At 36.6% G+C, this 21,782-nt stretch overlaps 1 protein-coding gene across 20 annotated transcripts in view; it reads right to left on the bottom strand.

The window, feature by feature from the left end:
* Positions 1–21,782, bottom strand: part of LOC120634462 (twitchin) — a 160,556-nt gene that overhangs the window by 51,887 nt on the left and 86,887 nt on the right. For all 20 annotated transcript variants that reach the window (XM_039905046.1, XM_039905066.1, XM_039905049.1 and 17 more), the window contains 26 exons: positions 21,435–21,606; positions 20,347–20,498; positions 19,121–19,271; positions 18,649–18,757; positions 18,061–18,257; positions 17,352–17,493; positions 15,663–15,811; positions 14,782–14,939; positions 13,705–13,846; positions 12,053–12,192; positions 10,243–10,477; positions 9,131–9,337; positions 8,256–8,419; positions 7,957–8,092; positions 7,453–7,577; positions 6,939–7,095; positions 6,236–6,433; positions 4,740–4,999; positions 4,383–4,533; positions 3,751–4,032; positions 3,250–3,390; positions 2,727–2,885; positions 2,188–2,326; positions 1,804–1,967; positions 879–1,192; positions 275–542 (listed from right to left, as the gene is read on the bottom strand). In XM_039905046.1, the coding sequence (XP_039760980.1) occupies positions 275–542; positions 879–1,192; positions 1,804–1,967; positions 2,188–2,326; positions 2,727–2,885; positions 3,250–3,390; positions 3,751–4,032; positions 4,383–4,533; positions 4,740–4,999; positions 6,236–6,433; positions 6,939–7,095; positions 7,453–7,577; positions 7,957–8,092; positions 8,256–8,419; positions 9,131–9,337; positions 10,243–10,477; positions 12,053–12,192; positions 13,705–13,846; positions 14,782–14,939; positions 15,663–15,811; positions 17,352–17,493; positions 18,061–18,257; positions 18,649–18,757; positions 19,121–19,271; positions 20,347–20,498; positions 21,435–21,606 (4,612 nt within the window). The remainder of the gene's footprint in view (positions 1–274; positions 543–878; positions 1,193–1,803; positions 1,968–2,187; positions 2,327–2,726; positions 2,886–3,249; positions 3,391–3,750; positions 4,033–4,382; positions 4,534–4,739; positions 5,000–6,235; positions 6,434–6,938; positions 7,096–7,452; positions 7,578–7,956; positions 8,093–8,255; positions 8,420–9,130; positions 9,338–10,242; positions 10,478–12,052; positions 12,193–13,704; positions 13,847–14,781; positions 14,940–15,662; positions 15,812–17,351; positions 17,494–18,060; positions 18,258–18,648; positions 18,758–19,120; positions 19,272–20,346; positions 20,499–21,434; positions 21,607–21,782) is intronic.

Below are 21,782 nucleotides of genomic sequence, written 5' to 3'. Positions count from 1 at the left end.
TATCGTCGATGTATTTTAATCTTATTGATAAATTATTCATTTGAACAGAAAAAAGGGTTGTTTTGTATTTAAATCAAATTATGCAGTTTAACCATTTAACTTTTGATTACAAGGTTGATCAGAAATAATCGAATCGGTTTTAAATTTTACATCCAAAATTTTACAAATCATAATAAAAAAATTATGACGCAGCAAATTCTAAAGCTATTGAAAACAGTTCCTTAACCCAAAATTAAACAAAAACATTGAATGAATTGAATCAATAGGTAAATACCATAAGGATTCTTGGCAGTGGTCGCAGTTTCAGTGACCAACGGCTCACTCTCGCCCTCAGGATTGACAGCCTTAACTCTGAACATATAATCTTTTCCTTCATTCAGCCCTGTGACGTCAGCTTCCGGTGTTTTGGTGGTACAAACGGGCACCCATCTTCCGGATTCGGTGTCCATTCGCTCAACAACGTAGCTCTCAATTGGTTCACCGCCATCATCTTCCGGTGCTTCCCATTTGAGTTTACAACCGTCTGCTTTGACGTCAGATACCTTTTGGAAAGTAACAAAATTTACTAAATTTTAAATAGCAACCTTACGATATAAATAATTCATAAAATTAAAGGTTGCAGAATTGTTTGCTAATTAGATTTGTTAAAGCCATCGTCAGATTACACTACTTTATGATAACCAGTCTTCAAAATAAATTGGGAATAGATTCATCATTATTATATAACTTTTTTGACTTGAAAATATGGTTTTATCTAAAACCTTCATCTACATTGCTAAAACCAAAAATAGTTTATCAATTTTTCAAGTCTTAAGAACTCAGAGTACAATCAATCAATCTAAATATCGCATAAACATTAAAAAAAAACAAAAACTTACCTTCAATGGTCCCTTTGGTTTAGACGGCTTGCTTACAACCGTGATCTCGATTTCCACTGAATCAGTACCAGATTCATTCTTCGCTGTCACCACATACTTTCCACCATCTTCCTTTGTCAATTTCTGGAGATTGAACGACGTGTGGTAGTCCACATTCTCAATCTTCAACCTCTCATCGCTCTTGAGGGTTTTCTCTTTGAAAGTCCAAGTGATTGTAGGTTCAGGTTCGCCCTTAACATCAGCCTCCAACTTGAGGAGTTGGCCGACCTTGATCTTGCGGCTTTGTAAGTTTTTGCGATCGATTTTGGGTGCCACTGTAAAAATATCACAATAATTATTATATGGCTTTTCCTATTCGGGTTGAAATTAGCATAAAAAATTTTTTTGCTAAATTATTTCACATGTTTTTTGTAAGTATTTTGCATGTTTTCGCATTCATTCGTTTACTTTAAAAATTAATTCTTCAATAGGGCCCGTGGGTTCGTAACAACAGCTAATGTAATCTTGACGAAACTTTGGATAGAGGTAATAATAGGTTTTCTCGGGATATTTAAACAATCGTCGACTACATAGTCGTGGACAAAGGCTAAAAGCAGAGCAAAGCAACAGCTAACTTGCTAACTGCTTCCATGTCCCTAACTAAAAGTAGAGCACAAAAATCCGATAATCATCAAATCTAATTACTAACAAATTCATGCAGCTGGTATATGTAATGAGTAATTTATATGTATATTGCGGGGCTACTAAATCAACTTCTTTGTATACTCATTGAGAGTACCGGCGCGCGGTAGACTACAATAGAAAGCAGAGGGGGGCCTCCAATCTCATCCATACCCAACTCATTCGTTACCCTGTGTGGTTAATTACTTATTACATATAGTATGATCCTAGGATAAGTAAAGGGATGAATTTAATAAAAACTTACAAAATCTGGGCTTGGCAATGACTGGCTTGCTGGGTTCAGAGGGTTCACTCTGCCCAGCCTTGTTGAGGGCGATAACGCGGAACTGATATTCATGTCCTTCATCAACATCGGTCACGCGGCCTGTTGGACGCTCGCCGGTAGTGCGAAGGCAATCTTGCCATGTTCTAGTAGAACGGAAAAGGAGAAAAAGTAATAAATTTCGTAATGGAAATATTATGCGAGTAAAACAAACTTAACTATTTAGGTTGAGACAAACACTGTTCTGGTATATTTTTCTAAAGCAATATTTATAGAACAATCTATTCATAACATAATGACATTAGATTTGTACAAAATGTCTACTTTTGAAAACTCTCCTTCTATAAATAACCAAAAATTCCTTACCTTTCTCCCCTTTCCTTCTTCTGGATGATGTAACCAGTGATGGGGGCACCGCCGTCGTCCTTTGGCGCGGACCATTCCAGTTCCACGAAGTCTTTGTCCCAGTTGCGTGGTTCTGGACGGCCTGGTTTACCGGGTTCATCTGGAAAAGATACAGGATGCCATGTATTTACATTACGTTACGCTTATCAGGAATAATTTCTTAAATCAAAGGTATAGGTTGTAAAAGTACATATGTCTTAAGCAACTATTAATTAACCTTTGAGTAATACCAACATGGTTTGTTAAATTGAAATTTAGTTGGCGTAATTTTTAAATCTTTTTTTTTCCAGAGTATACAGAGTCTGCTCATCATTATTTTTGATGAACCTCTAACGAATCTTGCTACTCGTAATTCTAGTTTTTTGATCTTGCATTTAAGGTTCTTACACTGATTTGAGCGTTTATAGAATTTACCCGAACTTCGTGGCCAAAACCATTCGATTAACATATCCCAGATAATAACTTAAAAATTGGATTCTCGATAAAACCTAAAAACTCACCGAAGGGATTCTTAGCAATAATGGGCTTCTCAGTTTCCAATTCTTCAGATTCTCCCTCCTTGTTAACAGCCTTCACGCGGAACTTGTACGGCTTGCCTTCTGACAAGCCAGTTACATTTGCCTTCGTGTCCTTGGCCGTGCCGCATGGCAACCATTGACCTTGAAACAAACATTTTACTAAATTTTACAAACCAACAAAAATCTAAGTTTAGACTTTAAAGAAATAAAGATAACGCGGAACTGATATTCATGTCCTTCATCAACATCGGTCACGCGGCCCGTTGGACTAAAATCTAAGTTTAGACTTTTAAGAAAACTTTCCCTAACGATTAATTGATACCACTGACCTAAGCTGGTGGCTTAGCTTCATTTTATCAAATTTCTAGCATTGAATAGACGCTACATAATAACTATCGTTAGATTACCCGATTTTTTAGTAACATCTCTTTCTTCTAATAAACACATTTCACCAAAAGAGTCGCATTTTTTGGCGTGCTGAGGTTATTAATTAAAATACACTTACCAGTAAGTGGATCCAATTTTTCAATCTCGTAGTATTCGATAGGCGATCCACCATCGTCTTCTGGCTTCTTCCAAGACAATGTGCATCCATTCTTTGTAACGTCCGCTACATCTAATGGACCCTTGGGTTTGGATGGTTTGCCTGCAAATTAGGACATTAATTTAGGCACTTTTCTGGAGAAAACAATGGAAACATATTATGCATTAATGTTTTACCGGTGTTGTTTGTAAAAAAAAACATTGGAGTATATTCCGTATCTTAAAGAACAACACTAAAAACTGTTAGATTTCTTGCGTATAAATTTCTTCAATGGACCTTTTTATGATATGTGATGAAAGCATATGATACTGATTCACCGAAGACTTTACCTTCTACAATATACATAGATACTGACTATACCTTCACACTATGAGTTTTCATAGAATGCTATGAAGTCTCATAGTGTTTTATGAATACAGATTCAATAGGGTTGGAAACCAGATGCTAATTAACAAAACTTACCAAGAATAGTTATCTCTACTTCAGCTTCATCTTCGCCGACTTCATTCTTGGCCTTGATTACATATTTGCCAGTATTTGCACGCTTGCTCTTGGTCATAAGGAACTTAGTGTTATAGTCTACATTGATGATTTCCAGATTCTCCCGGTTGCTTAACTCCTGGCCCTGGAAGTACCAAGTGACCTTGGCTGGAGGCTCTCCGAAGACCTTCACATCCAGGGAGACTGGCAGTCCAGCTTTGACTGAGATCGGGTTGAGGTTTGTGCGGTCGATTCTTGGTTTCACTGTTACAAATAAATAATATGATAAACACTGTTTTGTTGTCGATTTGTGTATTAAAATTATTTAAGTAGATTTATTTATTCAAGCCAGAAAAATTAGGGTTTAGCGTGGTGGTAGGTCTTGGCTGCAATAACTTACCGCTCTACAAATGGCATAGCTGTACTGACAAGATATTATTATACTACTGACAAGATATTACATTTCCAGTACGATCACGAATAAGGGGTACACGATAAGGGTATTTTATATTCTGACATATTACTTCTAGGTTACCGTTACAGATCAAGAATCGCAGTAATATAAATGAAGGTTGGCCTAAATTTTACGTAGAAATTTAAATGAAAATACTCACAGAATCGTGCCTTAGCAGTATGCCAAGTTGTGTTCTCCGAAGGTTCGGATTTACCAGCCTTGTTAAGAGCACGCACTCTGAATTGATACTGGTTGCCTTCCTCCAATTTCGGCACTGTGCCTTGGCAGACGTTGCCGTTGACTTCGGCTGCCTGTTGGAAGAATAAAACAATAAAATGAACAAAGTGTAACTTAAACCTATTGCTATTAATATCCAACTTAACTATTATCAGGAATCCTTACTATTATTTCAATTGGATATGTAAAAAACTTCGTATAAACTAAATATGTAAAAATCTTTACTGGAGTTACAATAATTATTTCGTTGGTGTGAATCAGTAAAGGAAACAAGACTTACCTTAACAAACTCTCCTCTATCTCTATCCATGACTTCAATAATGTATCCTGTGATGGGAGCACCGTTATCTCTAATCGGAGGTTCCCATTTAAGTTTGACGGATTTTTCATCCCAATCCACGATGTCTGGCAGGCCAGGTGGCGCTGGTACGTCGTATGGGTTCTTGGCGAGGATGCCATGGTCCGTGTCCAGAGGTTCAGACTCCCCTTCTTCGTTCAGTGCCTTAACACGGAATTGGTATGTGTGACCTGGTTCTAGACCTGTAGAGCAGAATTATTTGGTTATATTTGCACACACTAATAGAATTAATACGGAAGTATGGGTTGACGAATTCCATAATTCATCAACGCATAAGGTAAATGGAGTCAATACAATCAGAGACAGACATGACGTCTCTAAAGAGCTTTTTATTTTAGAATTGTTTAATGATCATTGTTCTTTAATACTGGAGCAAAAAAATATATTTTTATGTCAGATAAATGCACTCAAATGAAGACGCAGAAGCCAGTAGAAAATGAAATTCAAAATTCAAAATTCAAAATTCAAAATTCAAAATTCATTTATTTCAAGTAGGCCTAATATAAGCACTTTTGAAACGTCAAGTCTGTCTGTTTGTAGTGATTCTACCACCGGTTCGGAAGGCAGATTCTACCGAGAAGAAGCCGGCAAGAACTCAGCAGTTGCTCTTTTCCAACATCAACAATTTACATTTTGTATTTTAACATTCATTTTTCTATCTTGTGAGAGCTGAAAGCGGAGCCGGATGCTTCCAAGCAACCTTATCATTAAAAAATTCATCAATTGTATAGTAACCTCGCTCTAATAAATGTGTTTTAACAAATTCTTTAAACTTGTGCATTGGCAGGTCCAAAATCACCTTAGGAATCATATTATAAAAGCGTATACTCAATCCCACAAATGATCCCTGTACCTTACGCAGACGATATGCAGATGACACTAATTTATGACCATTTCTTGTAAGTCGACTGTTTATGTCCACTTTTTGTTTATAAAGACTAATATGTTGTCTTACAAATACTATATTGTCATAAATATATTGTGAAGCTACAGTAAGTATGCCTATTTCTTTAAACTTCTCACGGAGGGATTCGCGTGATTTAAGTTTATATATTGACCGTGCAACTGAAGGATGGTTTAAGGTTCGTCTGAGTTCTGCTGGTAATTTATGGCCATAATAATAAAATAATGACTTATTTTCTATAATAACATTATTAAGGCCATAAATTAAACATCTCAAGATTTGTATTTTTTAGGAGCGCGAAGATTTTTAGGTTAGAATTCATGAGAATTATCAGATTAACTAGGACGGCTATAATCATTTTTACTGCAGTTAATCCACCTAAAGACGTCACGAAAGATGCTAAGTCAATTTCAGATATTAGGTAACGTCGTGGAAGACGTGATATAGTGGGATGTATTGTACATTGGTATTGCAACACAGAGGCACCTTTACGTCTGTACAGTATTATTCTTACCAGTAACAGTAGCCTCGGTGACATCAGGATCGATGGTACCCGCTGGACTCCATTTTCCAGTGAGGGTATCCATCTTCTCCACAATAAAGGCACTGAGTGGAAGTCCTCCAGTGTGTTTGGGCTTTTTCCATGCAAGTTTCACGTGCTCAGCATGGACGTCCGATACTTCAAGTGGACCTTCAGGTTTGCCTGGCTTATCTGGAAATGAACATGATATTTTCAGTAACTCACTACAAGGACATAACAGCTAAAATATTATTCCACCCAAAAGATTTATACTGGTGTCAGATAAATGGCGGTAGTTCGTTAATGCTGATTTCTTAAACTGACTTTATTTACAAAAGTACCGCCTTTTGGAGCCAGAAAATTCTGGAACAATACTTTACTTTCCTTGCGCGCTTGAAGCTAAAACTAAACTAAAATATTGTTCGCCGGTAAAAAATGTTTTTATTTGCGTTTTCAACACCTAAATCAGTAATAGACGATGAAGATAATTGCATAATGCATCGAAGTTTAAGACTTATATTACCAATATTACAACAAATCTACACAAAAAAATACTAGTGTGCTGCCGAAATCTGTATTCTATATTTATCATCCTAACTGTCGTTTTCCTAAAAGTCTCCATCCTAGATTAAACCCATCGGTTCCATTACCAACACGTCAAACTTACTTGAAATAATCAATTTAAAAGTAAACTTACCAAGAACAGTGATCTCAACTGTGGCTTCATCAACTCCAGAGTCGTTCTCGGCCTTCAAAGTGTAAATGCCGGTGTTCTTCCACGAGGACTCGAAAATCTGCAGTTTCGTACTATAGTCCTCGTTCTCTAGCTTGATGCCTGGGCCGTTCTCAACGACCTGCAAATAAAATTTCCAATAAAGACAAGGTCTAATAATAGTCTCTCTTGAAAGTGGCTAAGACTGATGGAATATCGTGGACTCACATCGAGATATGCGGGAATTCGTTGCAAAGAATGTGTCGGAACATACTAAGTAATTGTTTGGAAAGGGTTAAGCAAGACAAGGCATCAATAGTCAATCCACCTATATATAAGCTTGTATATGTGTTGATGGAAAAAAGGTGAATTCTTTCACAATTGATCATGTTCGTTCTTGGTAAGGTCATATATTTTTATGAAAGTGGAAGATTCCCAATTCATTCTATTAGAAATGTACGATGCTTTAAAGAGATAAATGGTGAACTATTGGTCATACCTTGTTGGCAAACGTCCAGGTCTTGGTCGGTGGGGGTTCACCCTTGATGTCAACATCAAGTTTGATGTTCGTCCCAGCTCTAACGCGAATCGCGACCATCTTGTCACGGTTGATGTGCGGTTTCACTGCAGAAGGAAATTAAGGTAGATTAAATTGTGGAATTTTACAATGCTAGAGGTGTACGGAGTTTTCTGCTTAGCGGTTAATAAATAACGAACGAAATTCAATATTCAATAAAAGATGGCTAGAGGCTTTAAGAAAAGAGATTACGTACGCACGTATCTAAAATCTTGACTACAAGGGCATCTACAAGAATATTTCTGATATAAGCTTGGACTTAAGATTAAGTTCTGAGATAGTAAAATAATTTACGACCCTTAATTTAAGATCATACTTTAATTCAGTCACAAGTTTTTACTAAAATATTTGTACCTTTTTGGAAGGCTTTTATTGAGTTGGCAAGTTTGACAGAATGTGGTGATTGAAAGCTTATAATTTACTTACAGAATCTGGCCTTAGCAACGTGCGGTTGAGTAGGCTCCCCGGGTTCACCGGGACCAGCTTTGTTCACAGCGCGTACTCTGAATTGATATGTGTTGCCTTCTTTCAGTTCTGGTACACGGGCTTTGCATTCTGGCGTCTGGAAGGAAAAAATGTAATGCAACAAACTAGTACTTTTATCAGACTTCCACTGGTAACGTATGCCAGTAAATTTGTATAATATTGACGGATCTATTTAGTTAGCATTGGCTGTAACGGGTAAAATGTAATTCAATAAAAAATTTATTGAAATTGAAAATTACCGTAGTAACAAGCGCCTCTTGCCAATGCCCATATTTCTCCTTCTTCTCGATAATATAGCCAGTGATGGGTGCACCTCCGTTGTTCTTGGGCGCTTCCCATTTGAGGTCCACGCGATCTACATCCCAGTCTTCGATGGTAGGTGTGGAAGGTTTGCCAGGGATATCTGAGAAAGAATATTATATGAAAACTATTTATTTACACCCATTTAGCTGACTGGGTGATGTTAGCGTGTTTGAATAATCACGAAGCGTATTATTGTCTTAACTTACTTCAGTCTTACTTCAAAACCCTCTGTTATCTATATAAGAGAGGGTTTTGAATCATAGACCCGGGTCAGATTCCCGAGTTAGACAAAAAATATATCGGCTGATGTTTTCTAAATACGAAGAAAGCAAACCGATTGTTATTTTCACGTCATCTAGTGCATATTCTTTCATTTAACGAACACATTAAACAAGAAAGGAAAGGGTTTACGCTCTTGAAATATTTGCTCACACGGAGTTACGACAGCTGATATCTAGGTCGACAATATTACAGTTATACAACTAAATTGAGATGGTATAAAAGAAAAAGTAAGCTTTATTAGATCCATACAAAAGTATTCGCAGATCTGAATTATTCTACATTCCAAACTCAGCTTCCAAAGTAAGACAAATTAATAAAAATTCCGTAACCATTTTTGCTATAAAAATCAATGTACCTCAAAATGTTTCTTTTCCCGAGTTTGTAAGCAATAAGAGGGGGTACGATCAACGCCCTTTCTCTTAAGCAAAACATATGATGCTTAAATTCCATATGAAACTGCATGCCTTTCTGACACATTCATCCTCGACTCAGCCTTACAGCCCACAACACTTAAAGAACTTGGACTCACCGTAAGGATTCTTAGCCACGATAGAATGATCGGTCTTCAGCGGCTCAGATTCTCCCTCATCGTTGATGGCCCTGACTCGGAACTCGTATTCCTCGCCTTCTTGCAAGCCCTTGATCTCCATTTCTGTATCATCAGTTTTGCCGACAGGCACCCAACGTCCTGTAGCTTTGTTGAGCTTCTCGACTACATAACCGGTAACTGGTTTGCCTAAAGCAATAAAATCATAGTTAGTTATTTGGCAATCAGATATGTATAGGAAATTGTTACTATGCCCCATTGGTCATCTAGTTCTAGAATCCAGAATTTATAGCGATGTGATTCGTTATTCTTATTTAATTTAAAACAGTTCCTTAATTTTCCATACTTAGCATAATCATCCTACTTAATATTATAAATCTTAAAGTGTGGATGTTTGTTACTCAATCACGCAAAAACGGCGAACGGATTTGGATGAAATTGTGCATACATGCGGCCTTTGACATGGAAAAGAACATAGGCTACCTTTTATCCCGATTCTTTAAGAAGTTTCCGAAGGAAAATTTAAAACTATTTACGAGCTAAGGCGCGGGCCGACTGCTTTGAAATGTCACCTAAGCTATGGGCATGTAATTTTAATACCGATCTCTCAAATAGATTTGTTAACGAGCGAATCTGTAGAACCAATTCTGATGTCCACGCAGACGAAATCGCGGGCATATTTAGAACTGGGCTAAGTTGCAAGGGGTTTTACAAACTGATGATTTTATTATACGGTTTTTCAAATTTAAATTTTACAAATTTAAATTTTTCAACACTAGTCACTTTCGCCAAATAATATTTTTTTGAGATAGGAGCAAGCATATCATAAAAATGGCGACCAGTGTTGTTTCGGCGAGTATGTTATGATTATATTAGAGCATTGTTATGATTTCCGAACAGAAATTAAGAAGAATTAAATAATTTGATGATTATGTTAGGTAGAATGTTTAATTCTGAGTTAAACTTAAGAAACAAGTTAAGGTTTTAAAAAAAGTTTATAACGTGTCAACATTAATGGTTTGACTTAAGAGTCAGTACATTGTAACTTAAGAGTCTAGAAATTATAAGTATACAATCTATGGTCGGTAACTTACCACCGTCGTCTTCGGGCTTCTTCCAAGCAAGCTTGCAGCCGTTCTTGGTGACATCGGTGACCTTAAGTGGACCACCAGGTTTGCCGGGAGCTGATAGCACGGTGATTTCTACTTCGGCCTCGTCTTTGCCGTGTTCGTTGGTGGCAACGATACGGTAGGTGCCGGTCATCGAGCGTACAGACTCTTTGATGTCCAATTTAGTGTTGTAATCCACGTTAATTACATTTTCGGTAACCTGTAAAAGATAATAAGAATAGAATTGAAGTTAAGTGATGATAATCGTATCGAAACGCAATCACGCCTTTGTCGGATGAATGATAACTGTTTAGAGCCTAAGAGCCTTCCACCAGACGGAATACTCGAGCAATTTTCATGAAATTTTGCATGCAAACATTTCATGAAAAGTAAAGTAGCGCGCCCCGAGTTAAGGATAAAATTTTTAGAACGAGATATCACCACAAATTGACTAACAAAATTAACACTATCGCAAGCTTTAAGCTTTATAAGCGCTTATGAGTAAGAACAAGACAGACTGAAAAAACAACTATGACAAGCCGACTCTGATGATAATGGCGTTGTTATATATATTGTATATTGTAAACTAGCAGACCCGACAGAGGACGTCCTGCCCTGTAAAGAAGCTCCATCTACCGAATCGAACCGTGCTTTCAAATTAACCCATTAAAATTTAAAAACGAAATTACATCAAAATTGGTCCAGATATTTAGGAGAAGCTAGGTGACAAACACAGTTATTAGAATTTCTCACACCATTTAAAACTTCGCTAGGATTCCCCCAAATATTATAAGACCTAAAATAGCCAATGGCCGGTGCCTAACCGTTCTCGAGTTTTATATATATAGATATAAGGATACGTCTCTTTTTTGTTTATTCAATCCTTCGGTTTCACGCGCGTTAATGTAGATTTTGACAAATAGCTCAACCCCTGGGAATCAATAATTTTTGTTTAAATGCGTAACAAACAAGTGAAGAATCTTCCATTTTACAATAAATGTCTAGTTTTGTTTCTTTGTAACGTATGTTCCAAAGAACTCAACAACTACACAGATCTTGACGAATGACGAATTCATCACTGAGATAGCTGGAGAACAATATTATGGAAAACGAATGGGTATGTACCGTACGAATGGATTTTTTTTTAAATAAACCAAAGTAGTTTATATAAGTGTTGGTGTGTCTCTAACTGGGTTGCTTATTAAATATTTTCAAATAACTATGTGAGATGGTTATAACATAAATAACAACCGACTAAGTTTGTTGTGGGCTTCTTCTTAGACCAGGGCGCGTTTGGAACTTTCCAAGCTTTAGGTTTAAGTTTACGAATGTAATTATCGCCATCACAACTCACTACTATGTACTCATTTTGTTTGTAATGAAAACATCAAAAGTGCCATCTATGTGCCTATTTGAATAAAGAAATATTTGCCTTTGACTTTAGACTTAGATTTTTTTTGACAACCTCCCTGGTGCATCGGTGAGCGTTGTGAAATAAAAGTGAGAGGTCCCGGGTTCAATCCGACAGGGGGGAATTTGGGAATTTATAATTTCTGAATTTTCTCCGGTCTGGTCTGGTGGGAGGCTTCCGCCGTGGCTAGTTACCACCCTACCGTAAAAGATATGCTGCTAAGCGATCCGGTGCGATGTCGCGTTGAAACCGATTTGGGGTATAACTACCATACTCCCTAAAAGGTAAGCCCGCTACCATCTTAGACTGCATCATCACTTACTACCAGGTGAAATTTCAGTCAAGGGCTAACTTGCAGTGGAATAAAAGAAAAATATTGCTAACCTCCTTTTCTTCGTTCTTCCACTTCTGGAACCATTGCACCTTGGGTGCAGGTTCGCCTCGGACGTTCACATCGAAGAATATAGGTTTGGTGGCTCGCACTGCAAGCGCCTTCAGATTTGTGCGGTCAATGCGAGGTTTCACTGCGAAGAAATTCAAATAAATAAATAAATATACAACGACAATACACACACCGCCATCTAGTCCCAAAGTAAGCGTAGCTTGTGCTATGGTTACTAAGATAACTGATGAATATTTTATGAATAATATACATAAATACTTATAATATACTCGTACATATAAACACTCAGACACTGAAAAAACATTCATATTCTTCACACAAACATTTTCCAGTTGAACCACACTCTCAGACCACAACTCAGAAAGCAGGGTCGCTGCCCTGCGACCCTGCTTTAAATTTCGATTCCCACAACTGGCGGGTTTGTGTGACGGGCATGAATGTTTTCAGTGAATTTGTGTTTATCTGTATATTATACTCGTAAGTAATTATTTATATCTTACACATATATATAAATCTCAAGAGTATGTTTGTTTCTTAACTTGAACGCAATTATCTACTGACCTGATTTGAAAAAATATTTCTTGTCGTGTTGGATAGCCAATTTATCGAAGAAGGCTATATCATCACACTAACACCAATAATAGCATAGCATCAATGAAGAGTTTAAAAATCGATTTTTTTTTACTTTTGAGAGCTGCCGCTGCGTGTGGTACGTCAACGGTTAAAGTCTCGATAAAATCATGTACGATAAAGCCGTTCCCCTCTAAAAATCCTAAAAAAAAGTCCGCGACAGCATATGTCTATATTTTAAGGTAGACTTATGCGTGGATGGAGTCGTGAGGTATCGATAGTTATTCATAAAAATATTCATCAGTCCTCTTAGTACCCATAACACAAGCTACGCTTACTTTGGGGCTAGATGGCTATTTATTTATTTATTAGCTTTTCAAAGGAAACAAAAACCGAACTATTACACATAAGAGTAACGCCGTATTTTTATATCACATAAACAAATGAAGTTTCCTCTTGGCCCCACGATACAGGTAGCCTGGTGTGGGGTCCACAGGTTATAAGAGGCGAATATCAATATAATGTGCATTCAGCTTTACAAATATGTTTACCAATTTATGTGAAATTGTTTTACTTTTTGTGTTGTATTTCTTTTTCTTTCTACTGTTGTATTGATATTCTGTGTAACATTTTTGATCCAATTAATCATTATTATTATTACTTGCGATATGTGTAATAGTTAGGTTTAAAGACATATATTCCCATAAAAAGACCTAAGTCACTTACATAGGAAACTTAATTTACTATAATAAATTAATACACTTCGCCATTAGACTACACTAAATTCAATTTTACTATTATCTACTCATTCAATGTATTCGTCTTTAAGTTTATTGGTATTACTAATTATAATTTAGTTTTGAATACATTGAATGAGTTTAAATTTTTTATAGGTATAGGTATTTTATTATAAAATTTGGCGCCTTTAAAGGTAAGGGATTTTTTTACCATAATTCATAGTATATTTTAATAGGTTTAAAAAAAATTAAAGTAGTGGAATGACAAACTAATAAAAATTGAGAGAAAATATTACTGTACAATAAATGATAAGGTCCGGGCTTACATGCTTTGTGCCTGATTGTTGTCATCTTGCTAGGCTCAGAGGCTTCAGACGGTCCGGCCTTGTTGACAGCAATGACACGGAACTCGTATTCGCTACCCTCGGGCAGTCCTTCCACTTTGCCTGACGTTGCTGAACCGGGCACCTATGAAGATTTGATAAATTAGGTTTAAGTAATATTAACACTTCCAAAAGCGGATAGCCGATAAAAGTGAAGTTGAAGTCCTACCCACTAGGGTAAGACTTCAACTTTTGGGGGCTGAGCCGAGTTCGAACCTGTCACTTTTCTAAGTTATGTGCGTTTTAAGCGATTGAAACATAGCTTGCTTCAAGGATAATGGAAAACATCGTGAGGAAACCTGCACGCCTGAGACTTCTTCATCATGTCGGTAACCCTAGTTCTTCTACGGATCTCTTCATCTCTCTCCTAGCATAGCTCTCTATAGGACGTAGTTGCCCTTTTTTTTCTAAAGTATAAATTGACGGTGCAAGCAGATGGCTCACCTGACGGAAAGTGGAAAACCATCGCCTATTAACAGAGCAACACTTCACATAGGTGCACAAAGTTTTAGACCAGAGTAAATATACTCCTACTTTACGAGTGATATATTTTCTAGGCAGTGCTTCTGTGCATGTATGGAGTGCACGCCACTGACTTCACAGGGCATAGACGTCCAAGCTTCCCTGTGTACATCAATTCTAGGCGTAGGTGGACCGGAACATACATAAACATGGCGATAGTTTTATCAAAACTCTGCTACTACTGAAAACGTTACCGTTCTCCGTTATATTACCTTAGTCGCCTCATACGACACTCGCAGAAAGATTTATCTATTTTACTTTATTTATACACTTTATTTGTATACCACAAAAAGAAAAAAAAACAATGGACGCAACAAAAAGAAACTTAAAAAGTAGGATACAAAGGGCGGCCTTATCGCTTAGTAGCGATATCTTCCAGGCATCCTAAGAAAAAGATGGGCGTGGTGACAACCGTATCCTGATCCAGCGTCACCTTACAGCGAGCAAACAGTATGGCCGAACTAAAAAGAACCTGAAGAAGTAAATTGCAGAACTCACTTCTGCTGCGTTCTCCCAGTCTCCACCTTTCGGCCTCTTCTGTATGATGTACTTCTGTATGGGCGCACCGCCGTCGGACTTGGGAGGGTCCCATTTGATCTCAGCGCTTTGGTTGTCATGATCTGCAACTTCTACGTTGCCGGGCTTGTCGGCTACATCTGGAAGGGGAGTAAATAAAAATGGGCTTAGTAAATTACGAGAATATCGTTTATTACTTTAATTTTTTTTTTTATTCCACTACAAGTTATCCCTTTACTGCAACCTCACCTGCTATTAAGCCATGATACAGTCTAAGACCTATCTTTATTATACATTTTATTTAATATTACTTATCAATTTGTTATAATAGCTTAATTCATATTTACATTGTTATTTTTAATAGTTTTTAGTTAAGTACTTTATTTTACTTATACTTATATTTACTTTGCTATTATTGTAATGGCACTAGAAGTTTGTAATTCTAACACATAATTTAATTTTTTTATGAATGTAGGTACAATTGATTGCTGGTGTGTCTTATGAATCAATAAATAAATAAAGATGGTAACGGGCTATGGGGTGCAGCCGTTTTATTAAACCTATACCCCTACGCGATATCGTACTGGAACAGTAAATCGCTTAACGGCACGTCTTCGTCGGTAGGGTAGTAACTAGCCAAGCGTCAAAAGCCAAGTTTCAAAAAAAAAAAAAAAAAATATATATCAACATTATAAACCCATAACAAACCAACTGTAGTGCGCGGTCTCATCTCAGAACGAGAAGGATTTGGTAGGATTGGTAAACTTCATTGGCCTTAAAAAACTTTGTGGAGAACTCTCAGGTATCGGGTTCCCATAAGATATTTCCCTGCCCCGTTAAAGCAAGTGATATTAAATAATTACCGAATGGATTCTTGGCGACAATAGCCTTCTCGGTCTCCAATGGCTCGGAATCTCCTTCGTCGTTGACAGCCGTAACTCTGAACTTGTATTGGTGGCCCGGTTCTAGACCGGTCACTTCCATTTCAAGAGGCTTCTTGTCACCAGCAACTCTGCATTCAATAATAAAATGAAAACTTTGATAATGTATTAATTATTTTATTTTATTCCATTTCATTCATAAAATGCGTTGCTTGTGTTATGGGTACTAAGATGTCTGATGAATATTATTTATGAATAACATACACAAATACTTATAATATACAGATAAACACCCAGACATCATCACACAAACATTTTTCAGTTGTGGGAATCAAACCCGCTGCGCCAATCGGCCGTCAATTTATGTATTGGTAATTAAAAGCGTTACAATAAAAATTTATTTATAACTAGTTTCACTTATATCCAATGCCAAAAAGATTGTATCAATATATGGTTTTGAAATAGATACGGTCTCGGATTTAACATACAAAGAATTAGGTACTTTGTATATTTAAACAAGTAAAAGTGTTAATGACAAAAAAATTTGAACAGGACGTAAAAAAAAACAAAGAAAACAATTAAGACTATTATTACAGTTCTTTCATTGTTCCAGAATTCTAGGATTAAGGATTCCTTCAAACCGAAAAGTGGCGGTTATAAATACTAACAAAAACATTCTCAAGAAAGGTTGACGCCAAGCAAGCGGCCAGTCGTCTAGAATATTCCCACAAAACGTGAGATAAAAACAAAAATAAAAGCGCACGATGAGTAGATGATGCGTTGTTTACGCTTCAAAGAACACTATGTCACATCACACAGAATTAAGAGCATACAGAATCCTCACTCAGGCATTATTGCATGCATTGTCCAAACACTGAGACTTCAGACCCGCGGAATGTTGCTAGCTCACAAACTATTCTCATTTTCCTCATTTTATGGTGAACGTTAAGAACATTAGTAGTAAAATAATTACTGTCATCTGCTAAATTAATGAGGTGAGTAACCGCCTGTTCGGGAAACACTACTAAAATGGAGTGGTTTTTCATGCTTCAATTAGCTGTGTACACGGATTCTTGGTTCTGTGTTGCATATAAAGCACACATTTTAGTGCTTTAATTTGGGTCGAATAGTTCTTTAGTCGATATGGTGTACCAAGTTCATGTAAGTACAGGTAACACGAAGACCTTTGACTTACATATATAACTGTTAAGAACAAGCCCATTGGATAGAAGCAGACGTTACTTTGCGGAAATCCATGATATATTATGAAAATTAAGCTTAATTTTTTTATACTCCGCAAAAAGCAGGAGAATCTGTAAGGTGTAATTTATAATTTTTTTTGCAAATTAATTGTATATATGACGCTTTGTCAATGCTATGTGCACTTGTCATTGGCGTGCATATCAGTCCATGTGTTTGTGTGTGTGCTATGTTTAAAAAACGTGTAATATGCATGTTGTTAGTGCTCTTAAATAAATAAATAAATAATTTCTTCAATCTTTATACTCCACACCAAACAGATCTTCGGCAATGTAACCTCTACGCACGTTTCGATCCGATACCGGAGCATCCTCAGATGTTGATTTACAATGAATTTACGTTAAGAACAATTATTCTTAACAATTATTCATTGTAAAGTCAACATCTTTTGAACAAGACTGTTTTACTGACCTGCCAACACGGACCCATTTGCCTGTAGCGAGGTCCATCTTCTCAAGTTCGTACTCCTTGACAGGAGAACCGCCATCGTCTTCCGGTTTCTCCCAGCTGACCTTGCAGCCTTCTGCATGGATGCCTGTCACCTCCAGTGGCCCTATTTACAAACACCATTGGATTTAAATTAATTGGATTTTTGGGTCAACATGACTGGACCAGAATTTTAATATACAAATTTAGATTTTAACACATTTAGAACACTTTTATGAAAATTAATTAGTAATTCCTCGAGAACGATTACAACACGCATAAATAAACTTCTGATTAGTTATTAAAAAAATGGTGTCTAAAAGATTCAGTCCAACGGTTGACCTTGAGATGTAGAAAAGCTAGAGCAATTTACTAGGAACTACAGCATTCCTAGTAAATTGCTAGGGCAGACAAACTACCTAAACTAACCTTGGTTTTGTTAGTTCCCGCTTTTTTAAATAACTCTCCACTACTGAAGGTCAGCACTCAGCAGTCAGTTTTTAAACTTCTCATTGTACATGACTTAGAGAAATAGTTCTCCGACGGTCTTTGTTAGTCTGAAGTAGACTTTAAGGGTGGTACAAATAATATGAAATAACGTCGAAATACTTATTTACTTAGTGTTTTATCACAGTCACACATTTCAAAGGTCTAAATTACGACTCTTTTACTAAAGACACGTATTCAGTCCTACCTTTAGGCGCGCTAGGCTTGCTCAGAACGGTAAGTTCGACAGTCTCCTCATCGAAACCGTTGCAGTTTTCGGCGCGGAGGGTATATTTGCCAGTGTCGCGGCGCACTGCGTTCACGATTGTGAAGTCTGTGTGGTAGTCCACATTCTCGATCTTGATGCGTTCTGTGTTCACTAGCTTTACGTTTTCACGCCAAGACCTGAAGGAATCAATAAAAAATATTAAAATTCTTTATTTTATGTTAATTGTCAACAATTTTAGAAATTGAAAATGCATATAAAAATTCTCGGAACCGACAGGATTTGAACCTGCGACTCTCTGGCATTCGCGGCCTGAGCGCTTTATCCAATTAATCTACGGCTCTCCTACCGTCGATGCCGAAATTAGTATATGCCTTTCACATCAGTCTTATAGCGACCGCGAAACAAATGCTTACCGAATGGATTCCGTTGACCGTAGCAGCATAATTGCCAATTTTACTGCCAAAACGTGCCAATACAACGAAGCAAATTCTTATGGATGTAAAAAATGTTGATTTGAATATCTAAAGTAACCGTAAAAAAGTTGCCAGCTATGATATTGTTACTTACCATGTGGTCTCCGGTGGAGGTTCACCCGTAACGTCGACGGACCACTTGTGCGTGCGTCCCGCTTTAATGATAACAGACTTGAAGGTGATACGTTCGATGCGTGGCTTCACTGTTGGGTGAAAATATTATTCTATCAGTAAAGGCTTTTGATTTGATTAAACCTAATTCAACCCATGGTTTTTTTTATATTGCCAGTTGTTACAAAAGTCATAATTTTCTACCTTCTTTATTTATTTCATAACATTCACGTCACTTAAAAAAAAAAAATCTTTAAGCTCAGTAAAGTCAAGTTACAAGGTATAAAACTAGTGCTATTCTTGTCTACAGGATACATTACGAGAAGGACAGCATTACATTTGATCAAGAGATCTGTCCATTAAACATCGCGCAATGCTTATGTTCAAAATTGTATCTTTAATGATCACAGACAATGACATCTGATACAGATTCAGAATATCCAGAAAATACTTACAGTTTCTGTGCTTGCAAAGATGGTTTTCTGTAGGTTCTGAAGCATCACCGACACCTGCTTTGTTGTAGGCTTTCACGCGGAACTGGTAGATCATCTTCTCTTTCAGACCCTCTACTTTGGCTTCTGTCTTTACATCTTCTGTCTTTAGAACCTAGTTACATAATTCAGAGTTGATAGTGAACCTTTTATAATTCAATAAATAAGTAAAAAATATAATACAAGATTTTTTTAAATATATTATAAAAAAAATCACTGTCTATTATGATATTTTTTTTTTTTTTTTAGTAACGATAGGCCAGCGCTTGACGACAATCATGCCCGTTAGAAAGCAATGATGAGGTCTAGGTTGGAGCACGCTTGCCCAGAAGCCTGTTCACACTAGCCTTGAAGGTACTCAAATTATACATGGCAGGAAACACATTTGCCGGGAGGGTGTTCCACATCTTAGCTGCACGTATCAGAAACGTGGATAAAAAACGTTTCGTGCGAGTGCTTATTAGCACACAGTACTTGTCTAGAGAATGTACGAATTTTACAATTAGACCACCTCCTACAACAAACCGATAAATCGGTAAACAAAACAATTACAAATAAATACAATTGAATTCAGAATACAGTAATATATATAAGATCCTTTCTTGCTGTCAGTCAAAAACTAAAACCTGACACTACTCTATAAAAGAACCTCTACAGAACAAAGATCATAAACTGTAAGTATGGTTTAAAAATCTAGGGCATAGGATTATACATTTTTATTGAGTACTTTTAAATGATATCCCCCCCACCTAACACATCTAAATACAGTGCAAACTAAAGCAAGTCATTGATAAGTAATACATAAGGGTACAGATGGTTTTTAAAAATTTAATTGTGACATTCAACATACTTAATCCATAAAATTCTACAAGAACTAACTTCAGACCAGTTAAGTACTATGGTGTGCAATTTTTCTACATCCCAAAACCCAAAGGTTAAATAAAGCTTAATTTCCACTGCATTGATCCAGGCAACAAGCTCTCTGAGAAAAGTTATTTTGGCCATCCGAACATCCACTTTTTATATTTATTTCATAACTATCATAGAAGTCAGTATCAGAACTCCAATAAAACATAGTATTTATTAATCAACCTTGTTTGATATCCCTATTCATAATTTCAGTAAATAATTATTATTGTATTACTATTTTTAATTATTCTATCAGTGCAATAGATTCAGCCCAAACTTACTTCAATCCAATCAGCAGTGAACTTGTCTTTCATCTCTATGACATAACCAAGTACTGGACGTCCACCATTGTCCTTGGGTGCCTCCCATTGCAGTGTGGCAGACATGTTGTCGTAGTCTATGATAGTGGGCTTGCCTGGAGCCTTTGGCGGGTCTGGAAGAAATTACAGATAATGTTGTTAACTTTCATTTCAATAAATATAGCATAAAACCCAAGAAATATTTTATTGCTTAGCTACGATACAGTGCAAATGGAATTGACAAAGTATTTAGGCGATACAATAAACAGCATATGTATTTAAAACTATAGTATATACTATTATATATACAGATAATGATAATAAATGATTTTTTCATAATATGATGAGAGAATGATTTTTTGTGAGTTCTAATATATTATATTACAGTACTAATCATGAAATTGTATTTTAATTTAATAATTTCATATCCTAATTAAAATTTTTAGAAGTAATTTGCTATTGTTTTGTTTCGGTTGGAACAACCTGATAACCACAATAAGGATTTTTAGGTGAGCAAAGCACGCCAGGAGGAAACGTAAACCTACGGGTACCTCCTGTAAGGCTTTTTTTGGGTAAGTTGTCTAATCATAAGTGCATATTTAATGAAAACTGTGGCTGACTCAATACTGCCCTCATAGCTTCTAAAAATTTGTCACCAAGAATAATAATACGTTTAAAACAAATAAAAAAAATCGCCATAAAAGAGCTAACGTTCTTTAGTACCGCGAAAACTAAATTATAGCATATACATTCATTTATTCTTAGTCTTTTATTGCCAAATAGTATACTCCCCTACCGTTCAATTATCTCCATTTTATTCCACAAAATTTTAACACGTTTGTATTCAAAAATTTAAAAGTATTTCACGTTAGTGTAATAGTTTGTTTGTAAACATAAAACAAATGCAAAAATCGAAATGCAAATTAATGACAAATGACAGCGTCATTTTGACGTTGACATCAAATGTCAGTGTCAATAGTAGCGTTTTGTTCTTGCTTAATGCTTTCTGGAAACTCGAGGGAAACCCCTAAATATTTATATAATTGCGATTCATTGTTACGTAAACTTACCATATGGATTCTTAGCGACGATGAATCCATCGGTCTCCAAAGGTTCAGACTCGCCCTCCTTGTTGACAGCTCGTACCCTGAACTTGTACTTGTGGTTTGGTGTGAGGCCCTTTACCGTGAATTCTGTAGGCTCAACCCCACATTCACCACATGGTACCCAGTTGCCAGTGTCCTAGAAAAAAAATAACCATTACATTGTTTGTGAAATAAGCGCGTATGTGTAATAAAATACGCGTCTGGCTACGTTGGCGGCACGACCAGCAACACCAATTTACGAGGCAGCCTAGTTCAGTAAATACTCGGTAGGTTCAGTATATACTCGACACAACTATTCCATCTAGGTACTTA

Source organism: Pararge aegeria, chromosome 24, assembly GCF_905163445.1.
Source record: "Pararge aegeria chromosome 24, ilParAegt1.1, whole genome shotgun sequence".
Taxonomy (NCBI): Eukaryota; Metazoa; Arthropoda; class Insecta; order Lepidoptera; family Nymphalidae; genus Pararge; species Pararge aegeria.
The sequence above is the reverse complement of the archived record's forward strand: the minus strand, read 5'-3'. Positions and strand labels throughout refer to the sequence as shown.